Source organism: Ranitomeya imitator, chromosome 6 (genome assembly GCF_032444005.1).
Source record: "Ranitomeya imitator isolate aRanImi1 chromosome 6, aRanImi1.pri, whole genome shotgun sequence".
Classification (NCBI taxonomy): Eukaryota; Metazoa; Chordata; class Amphibia; order Anura; family Dendrobatidae; genus Ranitomeya; species Ranitomeya imitator.
In genome coordinates, this window is record NC_091287.1 from 38969941 (window position 1) to 38992804 (window position 22864).

General features: G+C 42.5%; 1 protein-coding gene across 1 annotated transcript in view; it reads right to left on the reverse strand.

Moving 5' to 3' along the window:
- The window catches only part of HACD1 (3-hydroxyacyl-CoA dehydratase 1), an 85254-nt gene that overhangs the window by 31915 nt on the left and 30475 nt on the right, over positions 1 to 22864 (reverse strand). Inside the window, exons 2-3 of the mRNA XM_069729511.1 lie at positions 13522 to 13639; positions 9919 to 9937 (exon numbers count right to left, since the gene is read on the reverse strand). Coding sequence (XP_069585612.1) covers positions 9919 to 9937; positions 13522 to 13639 — 137 coding nt within the window. The remainder of the gene's footprint in view (positions 1 to 9918; positions 9938 to 13521; positions 13640 to 22864) is intronic.

The following is a 22864-nucleotide window of genomic DNA, read 5'->3' on the forward strand; positions in this document are numbered from 1 at the left end:
ATCCCTTAAAACTTTACCTTTATTAATATAAGATATAAAACCCAAAACCCAATAAAAGGAGAATGATATCAAAGTATGTCACAAAAAAAACACTCTATCCTATCTCTGGTCCTAGATACACCTACTGCTCATGCCTGCCTTGCTGTGGAGGTTGGCACCCTAAGGAACGATTTTTTGGCGCCCCCACTCAACGCCGGCTCTCCCTCTCTCCCCTGCAATGTCCCTCTCCATGCAGGTGGGAAAACAATATAGAAAAAAGAGCAGTGGTGAAAAAATAGACAGCTAAAATAATGGAAAAGCCATCATAAGGACCTATATAGGTACCTCCAGATAATTACACAAACTATACAGCACAACGCACTAATTGCACAGATATCCCCTATAGTATCCAAAAATATTGCACTTCAACCTGTGAAGAGCAGAACAAAAATGATTACCTCAATGAACAAAAATAAAAAAAAAGAATTTGTGATAAATATTGACCTGTCCATTCAAGGACATTTTAGCTATAGTATGAAATCCTGTTTTTCTTGTCTGTGGAATTGCCTTTGTACTGTTTGTTGTGAAACTGCCGCCCACGAAACTGTTTTCTTTTCTTTTCTTTCTTTCCTGTTTTGTCTCTTTGTTTAAACATGCAAAACTTGTATAACCACTAAACCTACTGAAACAACTATATAAAGAAGGGGTAGCACCTTGAAGGCAGGCGTGCTTCAGAGACTTCCCAGTGATACACTATACAAGACGTGTCTTGTGTATTATTTCTGGTGATTCTCCACTTCCAAAGGCTGCTCCGACTGAGTGTGATCCCGACATTTCCTGGCGCCTGAACAGGGACCCGAGGTCTGTGTATTCCTTCAAGAACACCGGCAGAATACGAACGAAAAGAGAATCTGGGATAATGGACGGCAGATGAACAAAAACCTGGCCAGGTAAGAGACACTGTTAGATCTCTTATATCTGCCCTGCACTGTCCGTAAGATTTTCTGTGTCGTGTTCTTTAGCGGGTAGTTCTAGTAGAGGAGGATACCTATAGCTCGGGTTCTTGAACTATTTAGGAATTGATCACCTCACGGAGTACGGCATTGAATGAGAGTGAATGTGAATAGAAGGTGTGTGGAAGTTGGGAATAGCCCTATAAGCCGCCCAGGGGGTTGAAACAGAAGAAGTGACTGTCCCACTGGGCAACGTGGTTGCGTCCTTTCGGGGAGACCTCCGCGCCTATGTTCAATCTCTGATCCTGTCTTTGACAAAAACCTGGTGACGGATAAGTGTATGATAGTATGAGCCCAGGACAGATAAATTAGCCTGGGACAAGAATACGTTGTATGTGATAGTATAAGCCCAGGACAGATAAATTAGCCTGGGACAAGATACGTTGTATGTTCTTTTTCTTTTTCTGTCTGGTTGCATTTGTGTTGTTTGCTATAGGTGTAGGAATCAGGATTTTCTTACATCAACACAGTTTAAACATCCTAGCTCCTTAGGAAGAAGGTAACGAGGTATTCTCATACCCAAACGCCACCTAGGGCAAGAAAAAGACATCCTAGCTCCTTAGGAAGAAGGTAACGAGGTATTCTCATACCCAAACGCCACCTAGGGCAAGAAAGCTCAGGATAAGAAAATGGGGAATAACCAAACAAAGTCGGAACCAGAAGAATTAGATATCTATACTATCATAAAGGAGAGAAGTGGTGAAGATGCCACTAAGGGGCTGAAAAAGATTTTTAGTAAGTTTGGAGTTACTAGGGCAGAAGCTTTTAGTAGAAAACTATGGGAAGGAATTCAGGAAAGGAAAAAAGGCATAATCAGAGACAAGAAATGGATAGATCAGATCCAAGCATTGATTGATGTCTCTAGGGTAGCAGAAAATGAGGGATGGACATATAATCAACAGAGTAAAAAGTGGTGTATTAGACCCACAGGCTGTGGAGAAAAACAAAATGTGGAATCTAAAAATACCCCACCCCCATACCTTAACCCACATGCCCCATCTTTTCTCCAAACACCACCTCAAAGTTTAGCCGGACCAGGAGGATGGGTATGTCCGCACTGTGGACAACAAAATCCAGACTGGAGAAATGATTGCCTAGCCTGTGGTACACCTAGACATGGCGCTGTACTTGCCCCTGTTAGGGTAGTACCAAGACCCTTTAGGGAACCTGGTGCTGACGGAGTAATGGGAACTAGATATCACCAAACTCGACAATATTTCCCTTGGTCCCCCGCTGAAGGCATGTCTCTCTTGCACAACGCACCAGATCCCACCCAGTGTCCAGTTAGATTTGCACAATATATACAGCAAATTATGCAGACTCACGCTGGAGTTTGGGCAGATGGAGAAGAATTATGTAGAATGAAAATGACTCCTGGACTCTTCCAGGAGCTATTAGCGAATCTACAGGTACATAGGCCCCAAGCAGGAGATGGTGCCTTACAAACGATAGAATCAGGTACACAATTTGTAGATCACTTAATGGTTTTCATGAGGGAGAGACAGAGGCAGAGAGGAACAACGGGAGTGGTGGCTCAGAAATCTGGACAATCAGTAGACGAATATTATCTAAGTGTAGAAAATAATTTCAGAGATGAAGGCATGGATCTAACCGCTCCAGGAATGATGAGGTTAGTTACAAAAACCTTTATAGATGGATTGTCTCCAAAAGTGAAGGAAAAGCTTAAGGCCACAACCCCTGATTGGAGAACCTTGGAAGACCCACACCTGGCTAGACAGAAAGCTGTAGGGATAGAAATGGACTTAAGAGAAAATTCTAAGCCAGTAAGAATTGCACAGGCTAATACTGGCTCTGCTAATCAAAAGTTTACTTGTCATTACTGTAAGAAGCCAGGACATTTCCAAAGGGAATGTAGGAAGAGAAAAGCAGATATAGATTCAGGAACCTTTGTACCCAAAAATAGGATAAATAACCCAGTGCCTGATCAAACAGACAGCTCAGAATGACTGAAAGTTATGCAGGTCTCTCTTCCTTCTAGAAGACCAATAATACAAGTTGAAGTTGAGGGTAAAAATGTACCTTTTCTGATAGATACGGGAGCAACATCCTCCATTTTAAATCAGGACTTTTTACCATATCCTGACAATATATCCTCAAAGGTTACATATGCAGAAAGGTATGATGGTAAAATTCAGGCGTTGCCCTTTACAAAACCTTTAAATGTGAGCTTTGGCCCTAAAACTTTTGTATCCAAATTTGTATTTGCTAAAGGTGCACCTACCTGCTTGTTGGGTACTGATGTCTTAAGTAAAATGCATGCAAACATCCATTTTAGAGAAGATGGCACAGTTATGCTGACCATCCCTGAAGATGCAGAAACTCTGGAACCATATGTTAGAATACAGGCAATGGAGGATTTTCCCGAAATTTACACTCAACAAGCAAAAATTGACTTGTCTCGGGTTCCTGACAGCCTATGGGCAAAAGGAGACACTGATGTAGGATTTTTATCAGTAGCTCCTATACTGTTAGAAACTGCCCCGGGAACCATATTACCTCAGCTTAGGCAATACCCCATCAGCGCCCAGCAAGAACAGGCGATTTCTCAACAAATTCAGGATTATGTGTTACAAGGTGTTTTGGTAGAAATCAGGTCACCCGCCAATACACCCTTATATCCTGTTAAAAAGAAAGTGTCCTCCAAAGAAACTATGGTGAAATATCGCATGGTGCACGACTTACGGGAAATCAATAAGGTTTTGGCACCGGTCACCCCTGTGGTACCGAATCCTCATACCTTACTGCCTCAAATTCCCAGCACTGCTGCATATTTTACGGTAATTGACTTATCAAACGCATTTTTTTCTGTGCCACTACATAAGAACTGTTGGCATTTGTTTGCCTTTACATTCAAGGGTAAATAATTAGCATGGACAAGATTGCCACAAGGTATGGTACACTCACCAACTTTGTACTCTGAAGCAATGCAGACCGTGCTAAAAAATTTCATCCCAGAACCAGGAGTAGTCATTCTACAGTATGTAGATGACTTACTTATTTGTTGCCCTGATGAGCAGACGGCAGTTACCTCAACTGTTAATTTCTTAATTTTCCTAGCGCAAGAAGGCTGTAAATAGACAGAAACTCCAGGCTTGTCAACAAACAGTCGTGTTTTTAGGTCACTGCATATCACAGGGCATCAGACACCTCACACCTCAACGTACGGAAGCCATACGTAACATGCTTGAACCCAGGAATCACAAACAGCTGCGTGCTTTCCTAGGTATTGTTTCACACTGTAGACAGTGGATCATACATGCAAGTCAACTCATGCAGCCTTTATATGACTGTATTGCCAACACACCATATTCACTCAGTGAAGAGGCTAAACAGTCATTTTCCTCTTTGAAAACAGCACTGGTATCAGCTCCGGCTTTGGGACTCCCAGACTACACTAAACCTTTTCAATTGATGGCAGCTGAGATATCCTCACATGCTACAGGGGTGCTCACACAAAAACATGGAAACAAACAGAGACCTGTGGCATACATATCAGCTCATCTGGACCCTGTAGCTAGAGCCGCACCTTCTTGTGTAAGAGTAGTAGCCGCAATTTCACTGTTATTAGATAAAGCTTCTGAGATTGTTCTTGATCACCCACTTCTAGTTCAGACCACTCATGATGTACATGGCATTCTTAACCAGGTCCAACCTAAACATATTCCAATGGCCAGACACCTCCGTCTCCAATGTTCCCTACTACTGCCGCCCAACATTTCCTTTGCCAGGATTCAGACTCTTAATCTCGCGTCTTTGCTCCCTTTAGAGTCTGAGGGGGGTACCATACCTGAGGAAACTGCACTCTCCAACTCCTTTGACCCATCAAAGTCAATGCATGATTGTGTACAATTAATGGAGCAAGAGACTCAGGGCTTATGTAATGTACGTGACAAGCCACTCTGTAATGCTACATTTGAACTTTTCATAGATGGCAGTAGATATGCAGATATGAATGGACAATTTCATACAGGTTATGCGGTAGTAACTCAGCATGAAGTGCTGAAAGCAGAACCTCTCCCTGCTAATCAGTCTGCACAAGAAGCAGAACTTACGGCATTAGTTGAAGCTCTAAAAATAGCCAAAGATCAGACAGCAAACATATACACTGATTCTAGATATGCACATGGCATTATTTTCGATTTTGGCGTAATATGGAGAGCCAGAGGTTATATGACTGCTTCAGGCCAACCTGTTAAACATGCCTCCCTCATTAGACAGATTCTGGAGGCAGCACAAGAAACTAAAGAAATAGCGGTGATAAAGGTAGCTGCACATGTGAGACTCGACACCGAGGAAGCCAGGGGTAACGATAAAGCCGATAAGGCAGCAAAACAGGCAGCACGTAAACCCTTACATCATGCCCACACACTAGATAGCTCTGAAGATGATGAGGAAAGATTGAAGGAAGCTCAGAAACAGGTAGACGACGAAGAACGAGGGCAGTGGCAGAAAAAAGGGGCAGAAGATCAGCAAGGATTATGGAAAAAAGGAACTTTGTTGTGTTTACCCAGAGCCTGGTACCCCGCAGTGGCAAGTGACCTCCACCTACCCACGCATGTGTCGGCAAATGGTATGACGCTCAAGGTAAAAGAAAGGTGGTTGGCTCCAGGCTTTGGTAATTTTGCTCGGAACATGTGTGCTGCATGCGCTATATGCCTGGCACACAATCCAGGTCAGGCCATTAAAACCCCAACCAAGCATCATGTAAGACCACTGTATCCCTTTCAAAGACTCCAGATCGACTACATCCAACTTCCTAGGTACAATGGATACGAATATGTGCTTGTGTGTGTGGACATGTTCTCAGGGTGGCCAGAGGCTTATCCAGTTCGTAAAGCCTCAGCAAAAACTACTGCCATTAAAATAGCACATGAACTGATACCCCGTTACGGCATGCCTGAGGTGATCGAGTCAGATAGAGGTGCCCATTTTACTGGGGAAATATTCCAGAATGTTATGAAAATGTTGGGAGTAGAAAACCAGTTTCACACTCCATATCATCCACAGAGTTCAGGTAAAGTGGAAAGATTAAATGGGACAATAAAATTAAAAATCCAGAAGGCCATGGCAGAAACAGGAAAGCCTTGGACCAAGTGTCTACCACTTGCCCTGTATTCCATCCGAAACACCCCAAGGGGGAAGGCTAAGCTGTCACCACATGAGATTCTTTTTGGTAGAGCAGCAAATTTGGGTTGTTATTTTCCACAACAACTGATGTTGAATACTGAGACTTTAACTGCTTATGTACAAGAATTACAAAAACGTTTAACTAAAGTGCATTCACAAGTTTTTGCTTCCCTTCCAGATCCAGAAAATCTCGAAGGAGGCCACAAGTTGGAACCTGGTGATCAAGTCTACGTGAAAAGACACACCAGAAAGACTCTGGAACCGAGATTTGACGGACCTTTCCAAGTCCTGTTAACAACTCCAACAGCAGTCAAGCTTGAAGGAAAGGCATCATGGATACATGCAAGCCATTGCAAAAAAGCAGTATAAGACTCATGATATTGATGTTAATAATGTTAACCTCAACGGAGGCATGGGAAAGACTGAATTCTCTAGCCCCTTTGAACAATAGATTCGTACAACATCATAGAAAATTAGTGCATGACTTGTTAAATAATACGCAACCCCTGGCAGATTGTTGGATCTGTACCCATTCACCAGTATCAGCCACAAGTATACCTTTTCTAGCAGTTCCCGTGTCAGCTGAAGAAATATTCGCTTGGCCTAATTGTTCAGACAACCTGGCCAACAACCAACCTGGCAATACTAGACTATGGAATACTACAATCGCCATACCAATTGTGGGATGGGTAGAATTTCCTTGGTGGCAGGGCAATCTTACAGGAAAAATAGACAACTTACAATATTTAGCATTCAAGGGAGGAAAATGGGTACCTAGGAATAAGACTGGATTAACTGATTTAGGACAGGTCCCCACTGAAAATCTACAGCTCAGTTTCAGTACAACCACCCCTTCCTCTGATGCTTTCAAACCTACAGTATTGGAAAGATACATACATAATAGAAAATGGGAACATTCTGAGTTGTTCCCCCAAGGTGATGCAAACAGTTGTACAAGTAAGCCGGGGAACCTGGTTTGTAATGAATCCAATGAGTATGTCAACGGAATGCATGTATGTGGGAATCCCGCAGCCGGGTACTGTAGCCCCTTGGGACAAAAACCCTCTTGGTGTATGCTTCAGAATGTATCTAGTTTTGTGGATTTGGCTCACAGATTGGTATTGCAGCACTCAGCTTTGTGGGATCTGCCTGAGGGTACATTTTGGATATGCGGAGAAGGAGCATATAAATGGCTTCCCGTAGGTATAAAGGGTACTTGTACATTAGGACGCCTAACCCCGGCTACTTTCATAATTTCAAATAAACAAGTGAATATGCAAGCCGTGCCCAAGCACACACTGTATAAAAGAGCTGCAGATAACTCACCACGTCCCACGGGGAGGCCGCATATAGTACAAATGGGAATTCCCAACAAAATTGCTAGTACCATTTTTATTTATCCTATGTTAACACAAATGTGGGATAAATTAGTTAGAGCCACGGATTATCTAGATGATCAGATTTGGGATATATTGGACATATTAAATACTAGTATAGCTGTACAGAATCAGCTTATAATAGTCACTAACCAACATACCCTGGTATTGGATTACCTAACTGCCTCACAAGGGGGTATGTGTCAAATCATCGGACCCACCTGCTGTCATTATATAGACCCGAATAGTACTATGAGTATGAGATTTAAATTAAAAGACGTACAACGACTCAGGGATCAGTATGACAAAGACAATGACCAGAATAAGGATAGCTGGTGGTCAGATACCTTTTCTTTTCTTAACCCGGCCAATTGGTTCAGAGGGATCGGTGGGTGGGTTACCGGGATTATGCAAAGCCTAATACATACAGTTATGGTTATTGTAATTATATATGTATTATTCAAGGTTGTACTCAAGGGTATCTCGGTATGCACAAATAAATTTTGTGTAATGGATGCGAGAATATAAAGTTTTTTTTTTTGTAATATCACAAAAAGAATGACTAAAATGATCGACAAGGTTTTGAATGGAATATGTCAAAGGGGGGATTGTGAAGAGCAGAACAAAAATGATTACCTCAATGAACAAAAATAAAAAAAAAGAATTTGTGATAAATATTGACCTGTCCATTCAAGGACATTTTAGCTATAGTATGAAATCCTGTTTTTCTTGTCTGTGGAATTGCCTTTGTACTGTTTGTTGTGAAACTGCCGCCCACGAAACTGTTTTCTTTTCTTTTCTTTCTTTCCTGTTTTGTCTCTTTGTTTAAACATGCAAAACTTGTATAACCACTAAACCTACTGAAACAACTATATAAAGAAGGGGTAGCACCTTGAAGGCAGGCGTGCTTCAGAGACTTCCCAGTGATACACTATACAAGACGTGTCTTGTGTATTATTTCTGGTGATTCTCCACTTCCAAAGGCTGCTCCGACTGAGTGTGATCCCGACAAACCGTAGTTGTAATGGTCCTATATCCACCAATAATTACACCAAACACCACACAGTAGCAATAGAAAACCCCCTTTAAGGCCTTACAATCATCTAGCATCCGGCATCATGGATATCGCTTCCTCCTGAGGAACCGTGCAAACGGGGAAACGCGTCGGGAAGACACCGGCACACGCTAAGTTACCCTAACTATTTATCAAGAAAGGGGGTTTTCTATTGCTACTGTGTGGTGTTTGGTGTAATTATTGGTGGATATAGGACCATTACAACTACGGTTGAAGTGCAATATTTTTGGATACTATAGGGGATATCTGTGCAATTAGTGCGTTGTGCTGTATAGTTTGTATAATTATCTGGAGGTACCTATATAGGTCCTTATGATGGCTTTTCCATTAATTTAGCTGTCTATTTTTTCACCACTGCTCTTTTTTCTATATTGTTTTCCCACCTGCATGGAGAGGGACATTGCAGGGGAGAGAGGGAGAGCCGGCGTTGAGTGGGGGCGCTAAAAAATCGTTCCTTAGGGTGCCAACCTCCACAGCAAGGCAGGCATGAGCAGTAGGTGTATCTAGGACCAGAGATAGGATAGAGTGTTTTTTTGTGACATACTTTGATATCATTCTCCTTTTATTGGGTTTTGGGTTTTATATCTTATATTAATAAAGGTAAAGTTTTAAGGGATTATATGTACGCACCTAAAAATAATCAGCTGGGGTATATGGTGTTCACAAGTGATCACTGCCATCTTCCAATGGCGGATTTTCGGTAAAACAATGATTGGGCATGTTGGATTTCAGTATGCTCTATCCTTTTGTTCTGTCTCTACCAGACATTTCGGCTCCTGCCTCTCTTCACCTTGAAATGCACATGCATGTCATCCCCACCCATATAATGAGATAAGAGTGGGTTGAACAAAGGTTCTGCTGACATCTATCGTAAGTCACGTGCAGACAACCATATTTTCGATCCGAGTGCGATTCGACAACACATCGGATCAATATTATTCTATGGGGCCGTGCACATGTCTGATTTTTTTTCCTCGGACAGTCTGTCCGACGATAAAATCTCAGCATGTCCGAGTTGGATCTGATATTCGGATCGCACTTGGTCATGCAAGTCAACGAGTCCGTGGGATAAATCAGACTGCACTCTGCGCACTTAAACAATGGAGAAGATGGAGACTTTTTTTCTCCATCTTCTCCTCATCCGATAGAAGTCTATCACGCGCTGATTAATCTGAGAGTTTGATCAGAGTGTAGAGTGCGATTGGCATAATCGGACCCATTTTCTTGGGTGAGAGAAAATACAGACGTGTGATCCCGGTCTAATGTGTCGGAATCTCCTAAGTCTATTTTTTGGAACACGTTCCTTATTAGAAAAGAGTATACTCACCAAGTGCGCAGTGAACCAACTGAAATAGAGAATAATGAAATAAATCAAATCCGATAATAGTCATCATTTAATAAAAATACTCATACATCAATACACTCTGGCCCTGAACAGTAAGCGGGAGTAAGATGTGCCCAATGTGGTGCCATACACCAAGTCAAGAAACAGATTCCAGTCAGGGATTGGACGGTCACTTTAGTAGTGTAAATTGTGATGAATTTGCCGGCTGCGTTCACCCATGCACCTTTCCACTATTTCCATTCTAATTCATCCCAAAAGTGTTGGATAAGGTTGAGGTCCGGTCTGCACGACTGGTCATGTTCTTCCCCACGGAACTCCCTCAACCATGACTTTATGGACTTTGTGGTCATGGGGAACAGCAAAGGGCTTTCCCCAAACTGTTCTCACAAAGTTGGAAGCTACAGTTGTCTAAAATGTCTTGTTTGATGAAGCATTAAGACTTCTCTTCTCTGGAACAAAGGGGCCGAGGTCAACCCTAGAAAAACAATCCGATAGCATTATCGCTCCTCCACCAAACTGTACAATACAGTCAGGCAGGTAACATTCCCCTGGTATTCGCCAAACACAGACTCGTCCATCAGATTCCTGATAGATACAGTAGATCCGTCACTACACAGGACTCGTTTCGACCACTCCAGAGTCCAATAGTGGCTGTCGTACACCACTCCATCCAGCACTTGGCATTGTGCTTGGTAATATAAGGCTGCAAGCAGCTGCTTGGCCATGAAGCTCCCAGTGGAGCACACCGTCAGCAAGGAATTGTATGTTATACACCGGGGAGCGATGGGCCGGATGTTAAACACCGATGGTGAGGGATTGAATGTTATACACCAGGGAACAAGGGTCTGTATGTTATACACCGGTGGTGAGGGATTGGATGTTATACACCGGGGAGCGATGGGCCGGATGTTAAACACCAGTGGTGAGGGATTGAATGTTATACACCAGGGAACAAGGGTCTGGATGTTATACACCAGGGAGCGAGGGGTCAGATGTTATACACCGGCGGTAAGGCATTGGATGTTATACATTGGGGAGTGAGGGGTCAGATGTTATACACCAGCAGTGAGCGATTTTAATGTTATACACCGGGGGAGTGAGGGGCCGGATGTATACACCGGCTGTGAGCGATTGGATGTTATACATCGGGGAGCGAGGGGCCAGATGTATATACCGAGTAGTGAGGAGTCAAATGTTATACATCGGTGGTGAGGGATTTTAATGCTATACACTGGGGAGCGAGGAGCCGGATGTTATACACCGGCGGTGAGGGATTGGATGTTATACACCGGGGAGTGAGGAGTCGGATGTTATACACTGGCGGTGAGGAATTGGATGTTATACACTGGGGAGTGAGGAGTCGGATGTTATACACCGGGGAGTGAGGAGTCGGATGTTATACACTGGGGAGCGAGGAGCCGGATGTTATACACCGGCGGTGAGGGATTGGATGTTATACACCGGGGAGTGAGGAGTCGGATGTTATACACTGGCGGTGAGGAATTGGATGTTATACACTGGGGAGTGAGGAGTCGGATGTTATACACTGGGGAGCGAGGAGCCGGATGTTATACACCGGCGGTGAGGGATTGGATGTTATACACCGGGGAGTGAGGAGTCGGATGTTATACACTGGCGGTGAGGAATTGGATGTTATACACTGGGGAGTGAGGAGTCGGATGTTATACACCGGGGAGTGAGGAGTCGGATGTTATACACCGGGGAGTGAGGAGTCGGATGTTATACACTGGGGAGCGAGGAGCCGGATGTTATACACCGGCGGTGAGGGATTGGATGTTATACACCGGGGAGTGAGGAGTCGGATGTTATACACTGGCGGTGAGGAATTGGATGTTATACACTGGGGAGTGAGGAGTCGGATGTTATACACCGGGGAGTGAGGAGTCGGATGTTATACACCGGCGGTGAGGGATTGAATGTTATACACCGGGGAGTGAGGAGTCGGATGTTATACACTGGCGGTGAGGAATTGGATGTTATACACTGGGGAGTGAGGAGTCGGATGTTATACACCGGGGAGTGAGGAGTCGGATGTTATACACCGGCGGTGAGGGATTGAATGTTATACACCGGGGAGTGAGGAGTCGGATGTTATACACTGGCGGTGAGGAATTGGATGTTATACACCGGGGAGTGAGGGGCTGGATGTATACACTGGGGAGTGAGGAGTCGGATGTTATACACTGGCGGTGAGGAATTATTATTATTTACTAAGATGTGGGGGCACCACAGAATATCCAGCAAGGGATCCAACCCAGACCTGAGAATATGAATATACAAAGAAAAAAAGAGAAAGCACAGGCCATACAAAATGGGGATCACCTGAACAACAATGATAAATACAAAAACACTGCTGTGTTTTTGTATTTATCATTGTTGTTCAGGTGATCCCCATTTTGTATGGCCTGTGCTTTCTCTTTTTTTCTTTGAATTATTATTATTATTATTATTTATTATTATAGCGCCATTTTTTCCATGGCACTAGGAATTGGATGTTATACACCGGGGAGTGAGGGGCTGGATGTATACACTGGGGAGCGAAGGGCCGGATGTTATACACCGGCAGTGAGGGATTTTAATGGTATACACTGGGGAGTGAGGGGTTGGATGTTACACACCGGGGGTGAGGTGCTGAGTGTTATACACATGGGGGGCGAGAGGGCAGATGTTTAGGCACCGGGGAGTGAGGGGCCGGATGTATACACTGGGGAGCAATGGTGACATGGTGACGGATGTTATACACTGGATGCAATGGGACTGAATGAGAAGCCTGAATTTAATGATTAAGCAGTGAGGCCAGATACTTTTTTCCATACATTGAATGCGGACACAAAATCTGATTATTAAGTTCAGGTGTCAGAGACAGACAATGGATGCAGTTGCATAACATCAAGCACAGGTCCACGCAATCTCCATAGATAAACCCTGGTAGTCCCACGTGTCATACTGAAGTGCTCACTGCCTGACTTTAAAAAGGTAATGTCATAGGATCTCACGAGTCAGTTGATGACGTTTCCAGTCTGCCCCTATCACTTAAGGTGCACAATGTCCAGTGCTCGCAGCCCACCACTGAACAATAGATCAGCGGAAATTCGTTCTCTGAAGTGATGAACAACGTTTCCCTATCTGGCCGTTTGATGAATGAATCTGCGTGTGATGAACCCCTGGGAAATGCGTAGTACGTGGTTTCCAGGGTTTGGCCCCTTATTTGTAGTGAATGGTAATAATAACACTACATCATAAAATGACCTTTCACACAACCATATGCTTCCAGGCCCGTAAAGGCACGGTTGTGAGGATTTGATGAGGAAAAATCAAGTGACTACACAAAATCCCGATCACATACCCATCCAATACTTATGGTATAAAATAGTACACCGATTGTGAATGGGCCGGAATTCCCACAAATACCTTGAATATCTTGTAGAAAGCCTTGACGGAAGAGTGGAGGTGCTGTTATCCCCTGTGGATTTTACCTTTACAAATTTGAAAGCAAAATCCGCAGCAATTCTACCCCGTGTGGACATCTACATTCAACACATCAAGCAAAAGCAAGCAATTTACCTCAAGTAAAGCAAATGTCTGGAAAAATTTAAGTGTCTTCTGAATAGTCTTGTACAGCCCCTTGTGTGTTCCTTTTTCAATGTAGAAGCGACACATAGCGATGGCAAGGACCAGCCACCTGCAAACATTCAAGTTTCACAAAATTACATTTTTGAAATATTCATAATTCCGTCTTCATGTGGTGTTACATAATTCTAAAAAACGGCATTGTATCAAGTTGTAGAGGAACACCATGGTCAAAACTGATCCTGTGTTCGGCCAAGTGCCGAGACTGCGGGAAGGAGCAATGATGCAAGGATCCTCTCTCCGCATCCTCTGCACTAAGTACGACAGTTTATGACTTCACCCACAATTTTCCTATGAAATTCTATTTATTCAGAGCCTTAATGTCTCTTTTGGTCACCTGGAGTCAAGGTACCGTAATGCACCAGATAAGTGACATTTTGGCTATAGTCATTACCGTTCTTCTGACATATTCCACTCGAAAGACACGCTGTACTTTACAATACAAGTCAATGAAAGAGCTCAAAATATGCCTGGACGTTCTCTAGAGCGTTTTATTCAATATTCAATGGAGTGAAAAAAAAAACGGAAAACAAAACCATCCAAAAAATGTCCTAAGAAAAACTCCAGAGTTTTCTAAAGTTTTGGGCCTTGCAAGCTTCGGACACACTGATGTGGCTCTCTTCACTTAACTTTTCAGAAACAGTAAAAGCTCAGTATGAGCGCACTTCTTTTCATACGGTCCAATAAATCAATGGTAACTAATAAATATAGTACAGTCTCTGATTTTAAAGTTGTCCACTACTTTGTAACAGATTGTTAATGGGCCCTTGATGGTGCAAGAAAATAATCAGTACTCACCTCCAACCTGTTACTGCTCCTCTGTACTCCGCACTGTGTCCTCTATGGGCTTCATCTTCCTGGAGGGGTTATCAGGTGATCACAAGAGCATTGTTTTTTTTTTTTTTTCACCACCTTGAGCCCATTAATAATGTGTTATAAAATAGTGGACTACTTATTTAAATAGTTACAACTTCTTAGACTGAAAGTGTTCACTCATTGGTGACAATCTGGGAAAATAGGCTTCCTATTAATACTGTTTTTGGTACACCGGGTGCCCATTCAGAGTCAGAATGTCCCTTTGTAATTGCTTATCTTTGTGGTCTGAGCTATTCTTTATTGATATTTTTTATTTAATGACCTTTGGCTTGATCACGAGCCATGGCGACTTAAGGGATGAACGCTCTGTAAGAAGATCGATCTTGTGTAAGCCTAGATGGATTCACTGGGGTATTCTCCACCGTTATCTTGAATGTATCAAGCCATCGGGTTGCAGGTCTTCCTCTTTTTTCTTCTATTCTTCCGACCATGATGTCCTCCTCCAGTGATTGCACTCTTCGCATGATGTGTCCAAAGTAAGGAAGTCGTAGATTGGTGATCCTTGCTTCGAGTGACGTCAGGCTTGAATTGTTCTAAAATTGATTAGTTTGTCCTTTTTGCCATCCATGGTATTGATAACATCCTTCTCCAGCACAATTTTTAGAAGGCGTTGAATCTTCTCCTGACTTATTTCTTTATCGTCCAGGTTTCAAATCCATATGTTACTACAGAAAAGACCAAACTATGTACGATCCGTGTATTCATAGCCAGTGAAATGTTCCATGATTTGAAGATATTGTCCTGTTACTTCATTGTTGATTTGCCCATAGATATTCCCCTATTGTCTTTCGGTGTCATCACTGCATCTTGAGTGATCATTAATCTAAGTAGGTTGAAGTCCTTTCTGACTTCCAGTTTGTCGCCATCCATCTCAAATGTGTCCCGGACCAGTTCTACCTGGCAGTAGTAAATTTCTTTGAGTCTATCTTCTTTGTATTGTATTGTACTACAGTGTGACTCCTTCACAGGAGTCACATTACTGCGCAGAAGAAAGGCTGAACAGAACAGTCTACTTCCATGTCATGACAGGAAAACTTGATGGAGAGTATGGCTTTTCTCACATACTCTAATATCAGTTGTACTCACTTCTTCCAATAATTCATGGTATGTAAGGATCACGGTCTGATCAGTGACATTGACCATAGTCAATAGCACTTGTCTGGCTGCAGGGCACATAGGGCTTGATTCCTTCATTGCTGCCCCTTTTAATTCCTGGCTAGTACCAATTGGTAAAGGATATTAATGATAACAGTTTTGGCAACAGCTTCTGAATTTGGCACTGCTTCAGTGTCTTCTGCAAGGCCATCCATGTTTATTGCTGGAGACTCATACCGAGTATTTTGGTCTAACCCACTGGTCATCTACTGTAGTCCTGATCATCACAAGAACATTGGAGTAGATTACCCTCTCCACCACCATCACTCGCACCTTATGTAGGTCTTGACCCTAAATTGAAATTTCCAGTGATAGGCATTGGTAGGCTGTTCGCAGTAGTAGAGTGTACCCCAAAATGTGCTGCCATCACACAGCACAGATGAGAATTGTGCTGTAAACACAAGCGGTGACCAAACCGCTGCATGACCAGCTCTACCCTCGCCTACTGTATTCTCACCCATCCCTTGTAGATTGTGAGCCCTCGCGGGCAGGGTCCTCTCTCCTCCTGTACCAGTTATGACTTGTATTGTTTAAGATTATTGTACCTGTTTTTATTACGTCTACCCCTCCTCACATGTAAAGCGCCATGGAATAAATGGCGCTATAACAATAAATAATAATAATAAACACTGTTAGCGACAGTTGTGATTTGGGACCCAGTGTGTTCCAAAGAGAATTACTGAACTCAAATAAACTTGGCCATAACTATAGGAAATTCCTCAGCTAAGTATTTTGTGTCTAGCAGAGAGCATGGGTCAAAAGTTTCTCCAGCAGTCTCCAGATTATGCCTTATTGGTCAGCAGTCGTGTCACAGAGGGGCTGATTGTTATGGCCTCCTTCACTTAACTGATGGCAAATTTGCATCTGCCCAGGCCCGGTTTCTGGAGCAGTACTTTGTCTTATTGCAGAGCTTAGGTTTTTTTTTATCACTTCTTTCAAGGATTCCATTTGTATGTATTTTTTATGATACCACTTCTACCCATTGAGTTGCAACGACTGTCCTCAATATTTTTCTTTAATTTCTACTTCCTTTATCAGCTGGTGTACCATGAGACCAGATTCCTATTCCAACTTTTCTTGCAGTGCTTCAGCAGAGGCTGACTGCTCAGGCTTAGGATAAACTTTCTTGTAGGTACGACACCAACGTCCCGGAAAGCCCTGGTCAACTGCTCTTCTTTACATTTTAGTGTCATGATTAACTCTTGGAGACCAGTAACGAATTGGGGCAGCATCTCACTTTTTTTTTTTTGGTGATGGACAAAGAACTGCTTTCCAAGCATTTCTACAAAAAAGGTATTATCTAAGACATGGGAAAAGTTCTTGAATGTCTTCTTGTACCTTTCTGGAAGGAACAACACTGTCCTTACTGCTTCTCTTTTTAGCATGTTTAGGGCTAGTTTTGTCTTCAAATCTCATTAAACCTGAGTGGTTGAGAAAGTCTCCTACCGGTACAATGAGTTGAACTGCAGGAAGATGCAGCTCCTTCAGTCATCATGCTGATATCCTATTCTGCCTCGTTGTGCCAAGTTGTAATGTGAGGACTGATGCTATGCAAGCTGAGGTTAACTCTTTCTTCTCATTCACTTCCAAGACGCTATACAAATGACAAGTTCACTGAGTAGTAACTAATAAACATGAAGTACAGTTTTCGAGCTTAAATGGTGGACAGTCCTTAGGCTGCCACTATTTTTGTCTATGATCTAGGGCAATATACTAGAACAGAACCGTGGCCAATCTTACTATTGCCCTTGGATCATATATGTTACTTGGTGCATGGGTTTACAGTGAGGTTCCCCAGACTGATGCACTTTTAGAAAGAGTATGTTCCCGGCCCTCAAACTGAAATGCAATCCGTTATTTTAACGGGAACACGTCAAAACATAGTTAAAATTCACGGGATCTCTTACACGTTTCAAACAAATTTATTGTCTCAGTCATAGCATGGATATTAAAGTAATATCGTAACGTAACACTTGATATTAATGTAATGATGTGTCCCTGTTAAAATAGAAGATAAAAGATTGGATTTTAATGTGAGTTCTGGGAATATATTCTCTATGAAAGAGACTTTACTATTAGTCATGTTGTCGGTACACTAGGTGCCCTTTCAATGGTGCAATGTGTCTCTGCAGTTGCCTAGCTTGGCTGGCTTAGATGTTCTTCTCTGATTTTATTTGACCCTTACTCCTGGAGGAAAACACAGGAATCTGGCCATTTTGAAGATACTTAACTAGATCTCTTATTACGGGTATCTTCCAAAATACTAAATGTACACTGACCATCAAAAGGGTAACAATGTTTTGAACTTTTGACTTTCAGGCTCCATCTCTCACCATCCAATACAGCTTCGAACTTTAGACTACCATCATTTTATAGACAATCAACTATCTAGCATATGACTAGTTATGAAGATTCTTGTCATGTCACTGCATGCTAGTGAACGTAGGCTCACGTTCGAAGATGTAGTGGGTGGCAGTGGTGGACATACCCTTGGTGCAACTTCTGCAGCCGCACAGGAACCCAAGATGTAAGAGGGACCATTTCTGCCTCCAAAACATGTGAAATTGTACATTATGATGAGCTATTGGACGGCAAAGGGTGCATATACTGTTTTTGCACAGGGTCGCTTATCTGTCTGTGTCCACCAGTGGTAGATGGTGAGCTATGGAGCCTGAAAGTCAAATGTTCAAAACATTGTTACCCTTTTGCTTGTCAGTGTAGACTAGGAGACCATCTCTACTCTCACTGGCCTTGTTATATTTTTGTCACTTCTCCTTTCTTTTGGGAAGCACTAATTTTTCTTTCTGCTTCACCTAGCCCTGCACAAACTGCACATCCGAGGAGAATGCCAACTGCTCTCCTGTTAATTCTTCTAGTCCTTCCTCAAGAAAAAGCTCTCTTACTCCGGTGTTCCCTTCGATAGGTTATCCCTTCTTGTCCATTTGTGGGCAGATTGTGAATTGTCTTGTGTATAGACTGCTGGATTTACCCCAACAATTTACGGTATATTAGTTACTTTTCATGATAGTTTGTAACTCATAGACAAGAAAGCACAACAAATGCTAAACATTCCAATAATCCAATAATTCTGAAGCTTCCTCAGAAGCTGAATTTGGCGCTAGTAATTTGAGAAAAAATATGAAATGTGTGTTGGAGTGACAATTAATGTTAATGCAACTTTTTTCGATTTGCCCTGCAGGAAAACAAGAGGTTCACACATGGCTACTTGTGAACCTCACCTTGTGAAGTTGCCTCACTGAGGCCCAGGTTTGTTTGGGCACAAGGATCCACTAAATGTTGGTGCAGCTGGCAGGATGGCACATGGGTAGTGAGGATGTGGTACCCTTGGGAATTTTGGGATCAGCAGGATGGATGAAGTGGAAGTCAGCAGGGAATGAAGCAAGTTAAAGCACGAAAAGTGGTGCACAACAAACTAAAGTCTTGAATCTCAATCCTAAGACACAGATTTTTTGTCCTAATGGGCTTTAAGTAGGATCATGAGGATGACGTCATTGAGCCACTTTGGGCAATCTACAAGAGTCGACATGGAGCACAACAGAGGGCAGCGACGCAAGGTGAAGAAAGCAGAGCCCGGGATACCTGTGCCAGGTGTGTAACACTACTTATTTGGGGCAACTTTAGGTTACATTAAGTTTACACATCGGAATACTAAACTTTTAGGAGCAATCTTTTTTTTTAAATGTCCAAAACTTGATCACCCCTTACTACACAATGTCTACTTGAATAGTGAGCTAGAAGGGATAAAGCCATAGGGTCATTGGACACAAACTCGAAGTTGACCATCTACAAAGTGTTGGATAGTAAACACATTACAGAAGTTTTTACAAGATTTTCACAAGTTGAGCTAAAAATTTCAGATAGGATAAATGTCAAATTCCAAAGGTCTGATGCGTTTTAAGTAATCTACTATATAATTGTCTAAGGGTCACTTCCGTCTTTCTGTCTGTCTGTCTTTCTGTCTGTCAGTCTGTCTGTTTGTCATGGAAATCCAAGTCGCTGATTGGTCGTGGCAAAACACCCACGACCATTGCCACGACCAATAAGCGACAGCCATAGTCTGGCAGCGAAATGGCCGCTGCTTTACTGCCCTGCAGTCAGCGCTGAGCGCTCACACAGGGTTAATGCCAGTGTTAACGGACCACGTTGTAACGCACTCCGTTAACATAGCTATTAACCCTGTGTGACCAACTTTTTACTATTGATGCTGCGTATGCAGCATCAATAGTAAACAGATCTAATGTTACAAATAATAATAATAAAAAAAAAAGGTTATTCTCACCCTCCGACGTCGCGCGCTATCCTCGGCAGTGCAAGCGGCAGGTTCCGGGGCCAAGGATGCTCATGTGACCGCGATGTCATCACAGGTCCTGCGCTCATACCAACCCTGAACCCGGAAGTTGCCGCGTGCACTGCACACAGGCGCCAGGACTTCAAGGGGCCTTCGGAGGGTGAGCGTATGTTTATTTTTTATTTTAAGTCTTTTTTAACCACGCATATAGTGCCCACATTGCTATATACTACGTGGGCTGTGTTACATACTGCGTGGGCTCTGTTATATACTACATCTCTGCTATATACTATGTAGCTGGGCAATATACAACGTGACTGTGCAATATACTACGTGCTCTATGTTATATACTACGTAGCTGTGCAATATACTATGTGGCTGTGTCAGTTCTCTTATATACTACGTCGACTGTGCAATATACTACGTGGCTCTGTTATATACTACGTGGCTGTGCAATATACTACGTGCCTCTACAATATACTACTAGGCTATGTTATATACTACGTGGCTCTGCTATATACTACGTCGCTGACCAATATACTGCATAGCTGTGCAATACACTATGTGACTGTGTTATATACTACGTGGCTGTGCAATATACTACGTGCCTGTGCAATATACTACGTGCCTGTGCAATATACTACGTGGCTCTACAATATGCTACGTGGCTATGTTATATACTACATGGCTGTGTTAAGCTCTGCTATATACTACGTACGCTGTGTTACATACTACGCAGCTCTGTTTTATACTACGTAGCTATGTTAGATACTGCGTCGTTGTGTTATATACTACGTCACTGTGCAATATAGTACGTAGCCTGTGCTATATACTACCTATATATTCTACGTTAGAATCGGGCCACCACCTAGTTATGTCATAAGTGCCTTTCATGGAGAAAGGGTGTCATATTTTGACTTTGATGGCACTTTGCTAGGACATCATCCTTTCCAGGCTGTATCATATAAAGCTTGAATAAGGTGTGTTGACAACAAACCAAAAAAATGTAAGTTGATGAGGGACAGAGGGTCCGGGCTGCAGTCCAAGATGCTGGTCACAGTGTTCTTCAGGATATGAAGGCATGGATGTAATGTTTGTCTTGAGCTTTCACTGAGATTGTATGACGTTATGCAGAAGTTACTTGGAGCACGGTAAACTACGCTGCCATGCAATGACTGGTTTCAGGTTTCAGTTTCAGATGTATAGGAACACAGGTATATGTAGGTCATATGGCCGGCAGAACAATTTAAATAGTCCTGCAAAATATACTGTAAATATGAGGTGTGAACCTATCCAAATCTGTGTCTTCTTTGCTAATGGGAATCTGTCAGCAGGTTTTTAACATGTAATCTGAAAACAGTATGATGTAGGGACTGAGACCCTGATTCCAGTGATGTGTCACTTACCAGGCTGTGTGTTACGTTTTCAATATAATCAGTGTTTTATCAGAAGGAGATTATCACTAGGGCGTTAAACTAGAAGAAGAGGGGACGGGAAGAAAAACATTAGACTCGAACAAAGACGACCCAGGAAAACATACTCAGAAGGGAGGTAAGAACATTTCTAAAACAATCCACAGTGAGGAGATTGGAACAAAACAAAATCCTCTAAACTGCATGCTCGCAAACGCCAGAAGCCTGACAAACAAGATGGAAGAACTAGAAGCAGAAATATCTACAGGTAACTTTGACATAGTGGGAATAACCGAGACATGGTTAGATGAAAGCTATGACTGGGCAGTTAACTTACAGGGTTACAGTCTGTTTAGAAAGGATCGTAAAAATCGGAGAGGAGGAGGGGTTTGTCTCTATGTAAAGTCTTGTCTAAAGTCCACTTTAAGGGAGGATATTAGCGAAGGGAATGAGGATGTCGAGTCCATATGGGTTGAAATTCATGGAGGGAAAAATGGTAACAAAATTCTCATTTGGGTCTGTTACAAACCCCCAAATATAACAGAAACCATGGAAAGTCTACTTCTAAAGCAGATAGATGAAGCTGCAACCCATAATGAGGTCCTGGTTATGGGGGACTTTAACTACCCGGATATTAACTGGGAAACAGAAACCTGTGAAACCCATAAAGGCAACAGGTTTCTGCTAATAACCAAGAAAAATTATCTTTCACAATTGGTGCAGAATCCAACCAGAGGAGCAGCACTTTTAGACCTAATACTATCTAATAGACCTGATAGAATAACAAATCTGCAGGTGGTCGGGCATTTAGGAAATAGCGACCACAATATTGTGCAGTTTCACCTGTCTTTCACTAGGGGGACTTGTCAGGGAGTCACAAAAACATTGAACTTTAGGAAGGCAAAGTTTGAACAGCTTAGAGATGCCCTTAATCTGGTAGACTGGGACAATATCCTCAGAAATGAGAATACAGATAATAAATGGGAAATGTTTAAGAACATCCTAAATAGGCAGTGTAAGCGGTTTATACCTTGTGGGAATAAAAGGACTAGAAATAGGAAAAACCCAATGTGGCTAAACAAAGAAGTAAGGCAGGCAATTAACAGTAAAAAGAAAGCATTTGCACTACTAAAGCAGGATGGCACCATTGAAGCTCTAAAAAACTATAGGGAGAAAAATACTTTATCTAAAAAACTAATTAAAGCTGCCAAAAAGGAAACAGAGAAGCACATTGCTAAGGAGAGTAAAACTAATCCCAAACTGTTCTTCAACTATATCAATAGTAAAAGAATAAAAACTGAAAATGTAGGCCCCTTAAAAAATAGTGAGGAAAGAATGGTTGTAGATGACGAGGAAAAAGCTAACATATTAAACACCTTCTTCTCCACGGTATTCACGGTGGAAAATGAAATGCTAGGTGAAATCCTAAGAAACAATGAAAACCCTATATTAAGGGTCACCAATCTAACCCAAGAAGAGGTGCGAAACCGGCTAAATAAGATTAAAATAGATAAATCTCCGGGTC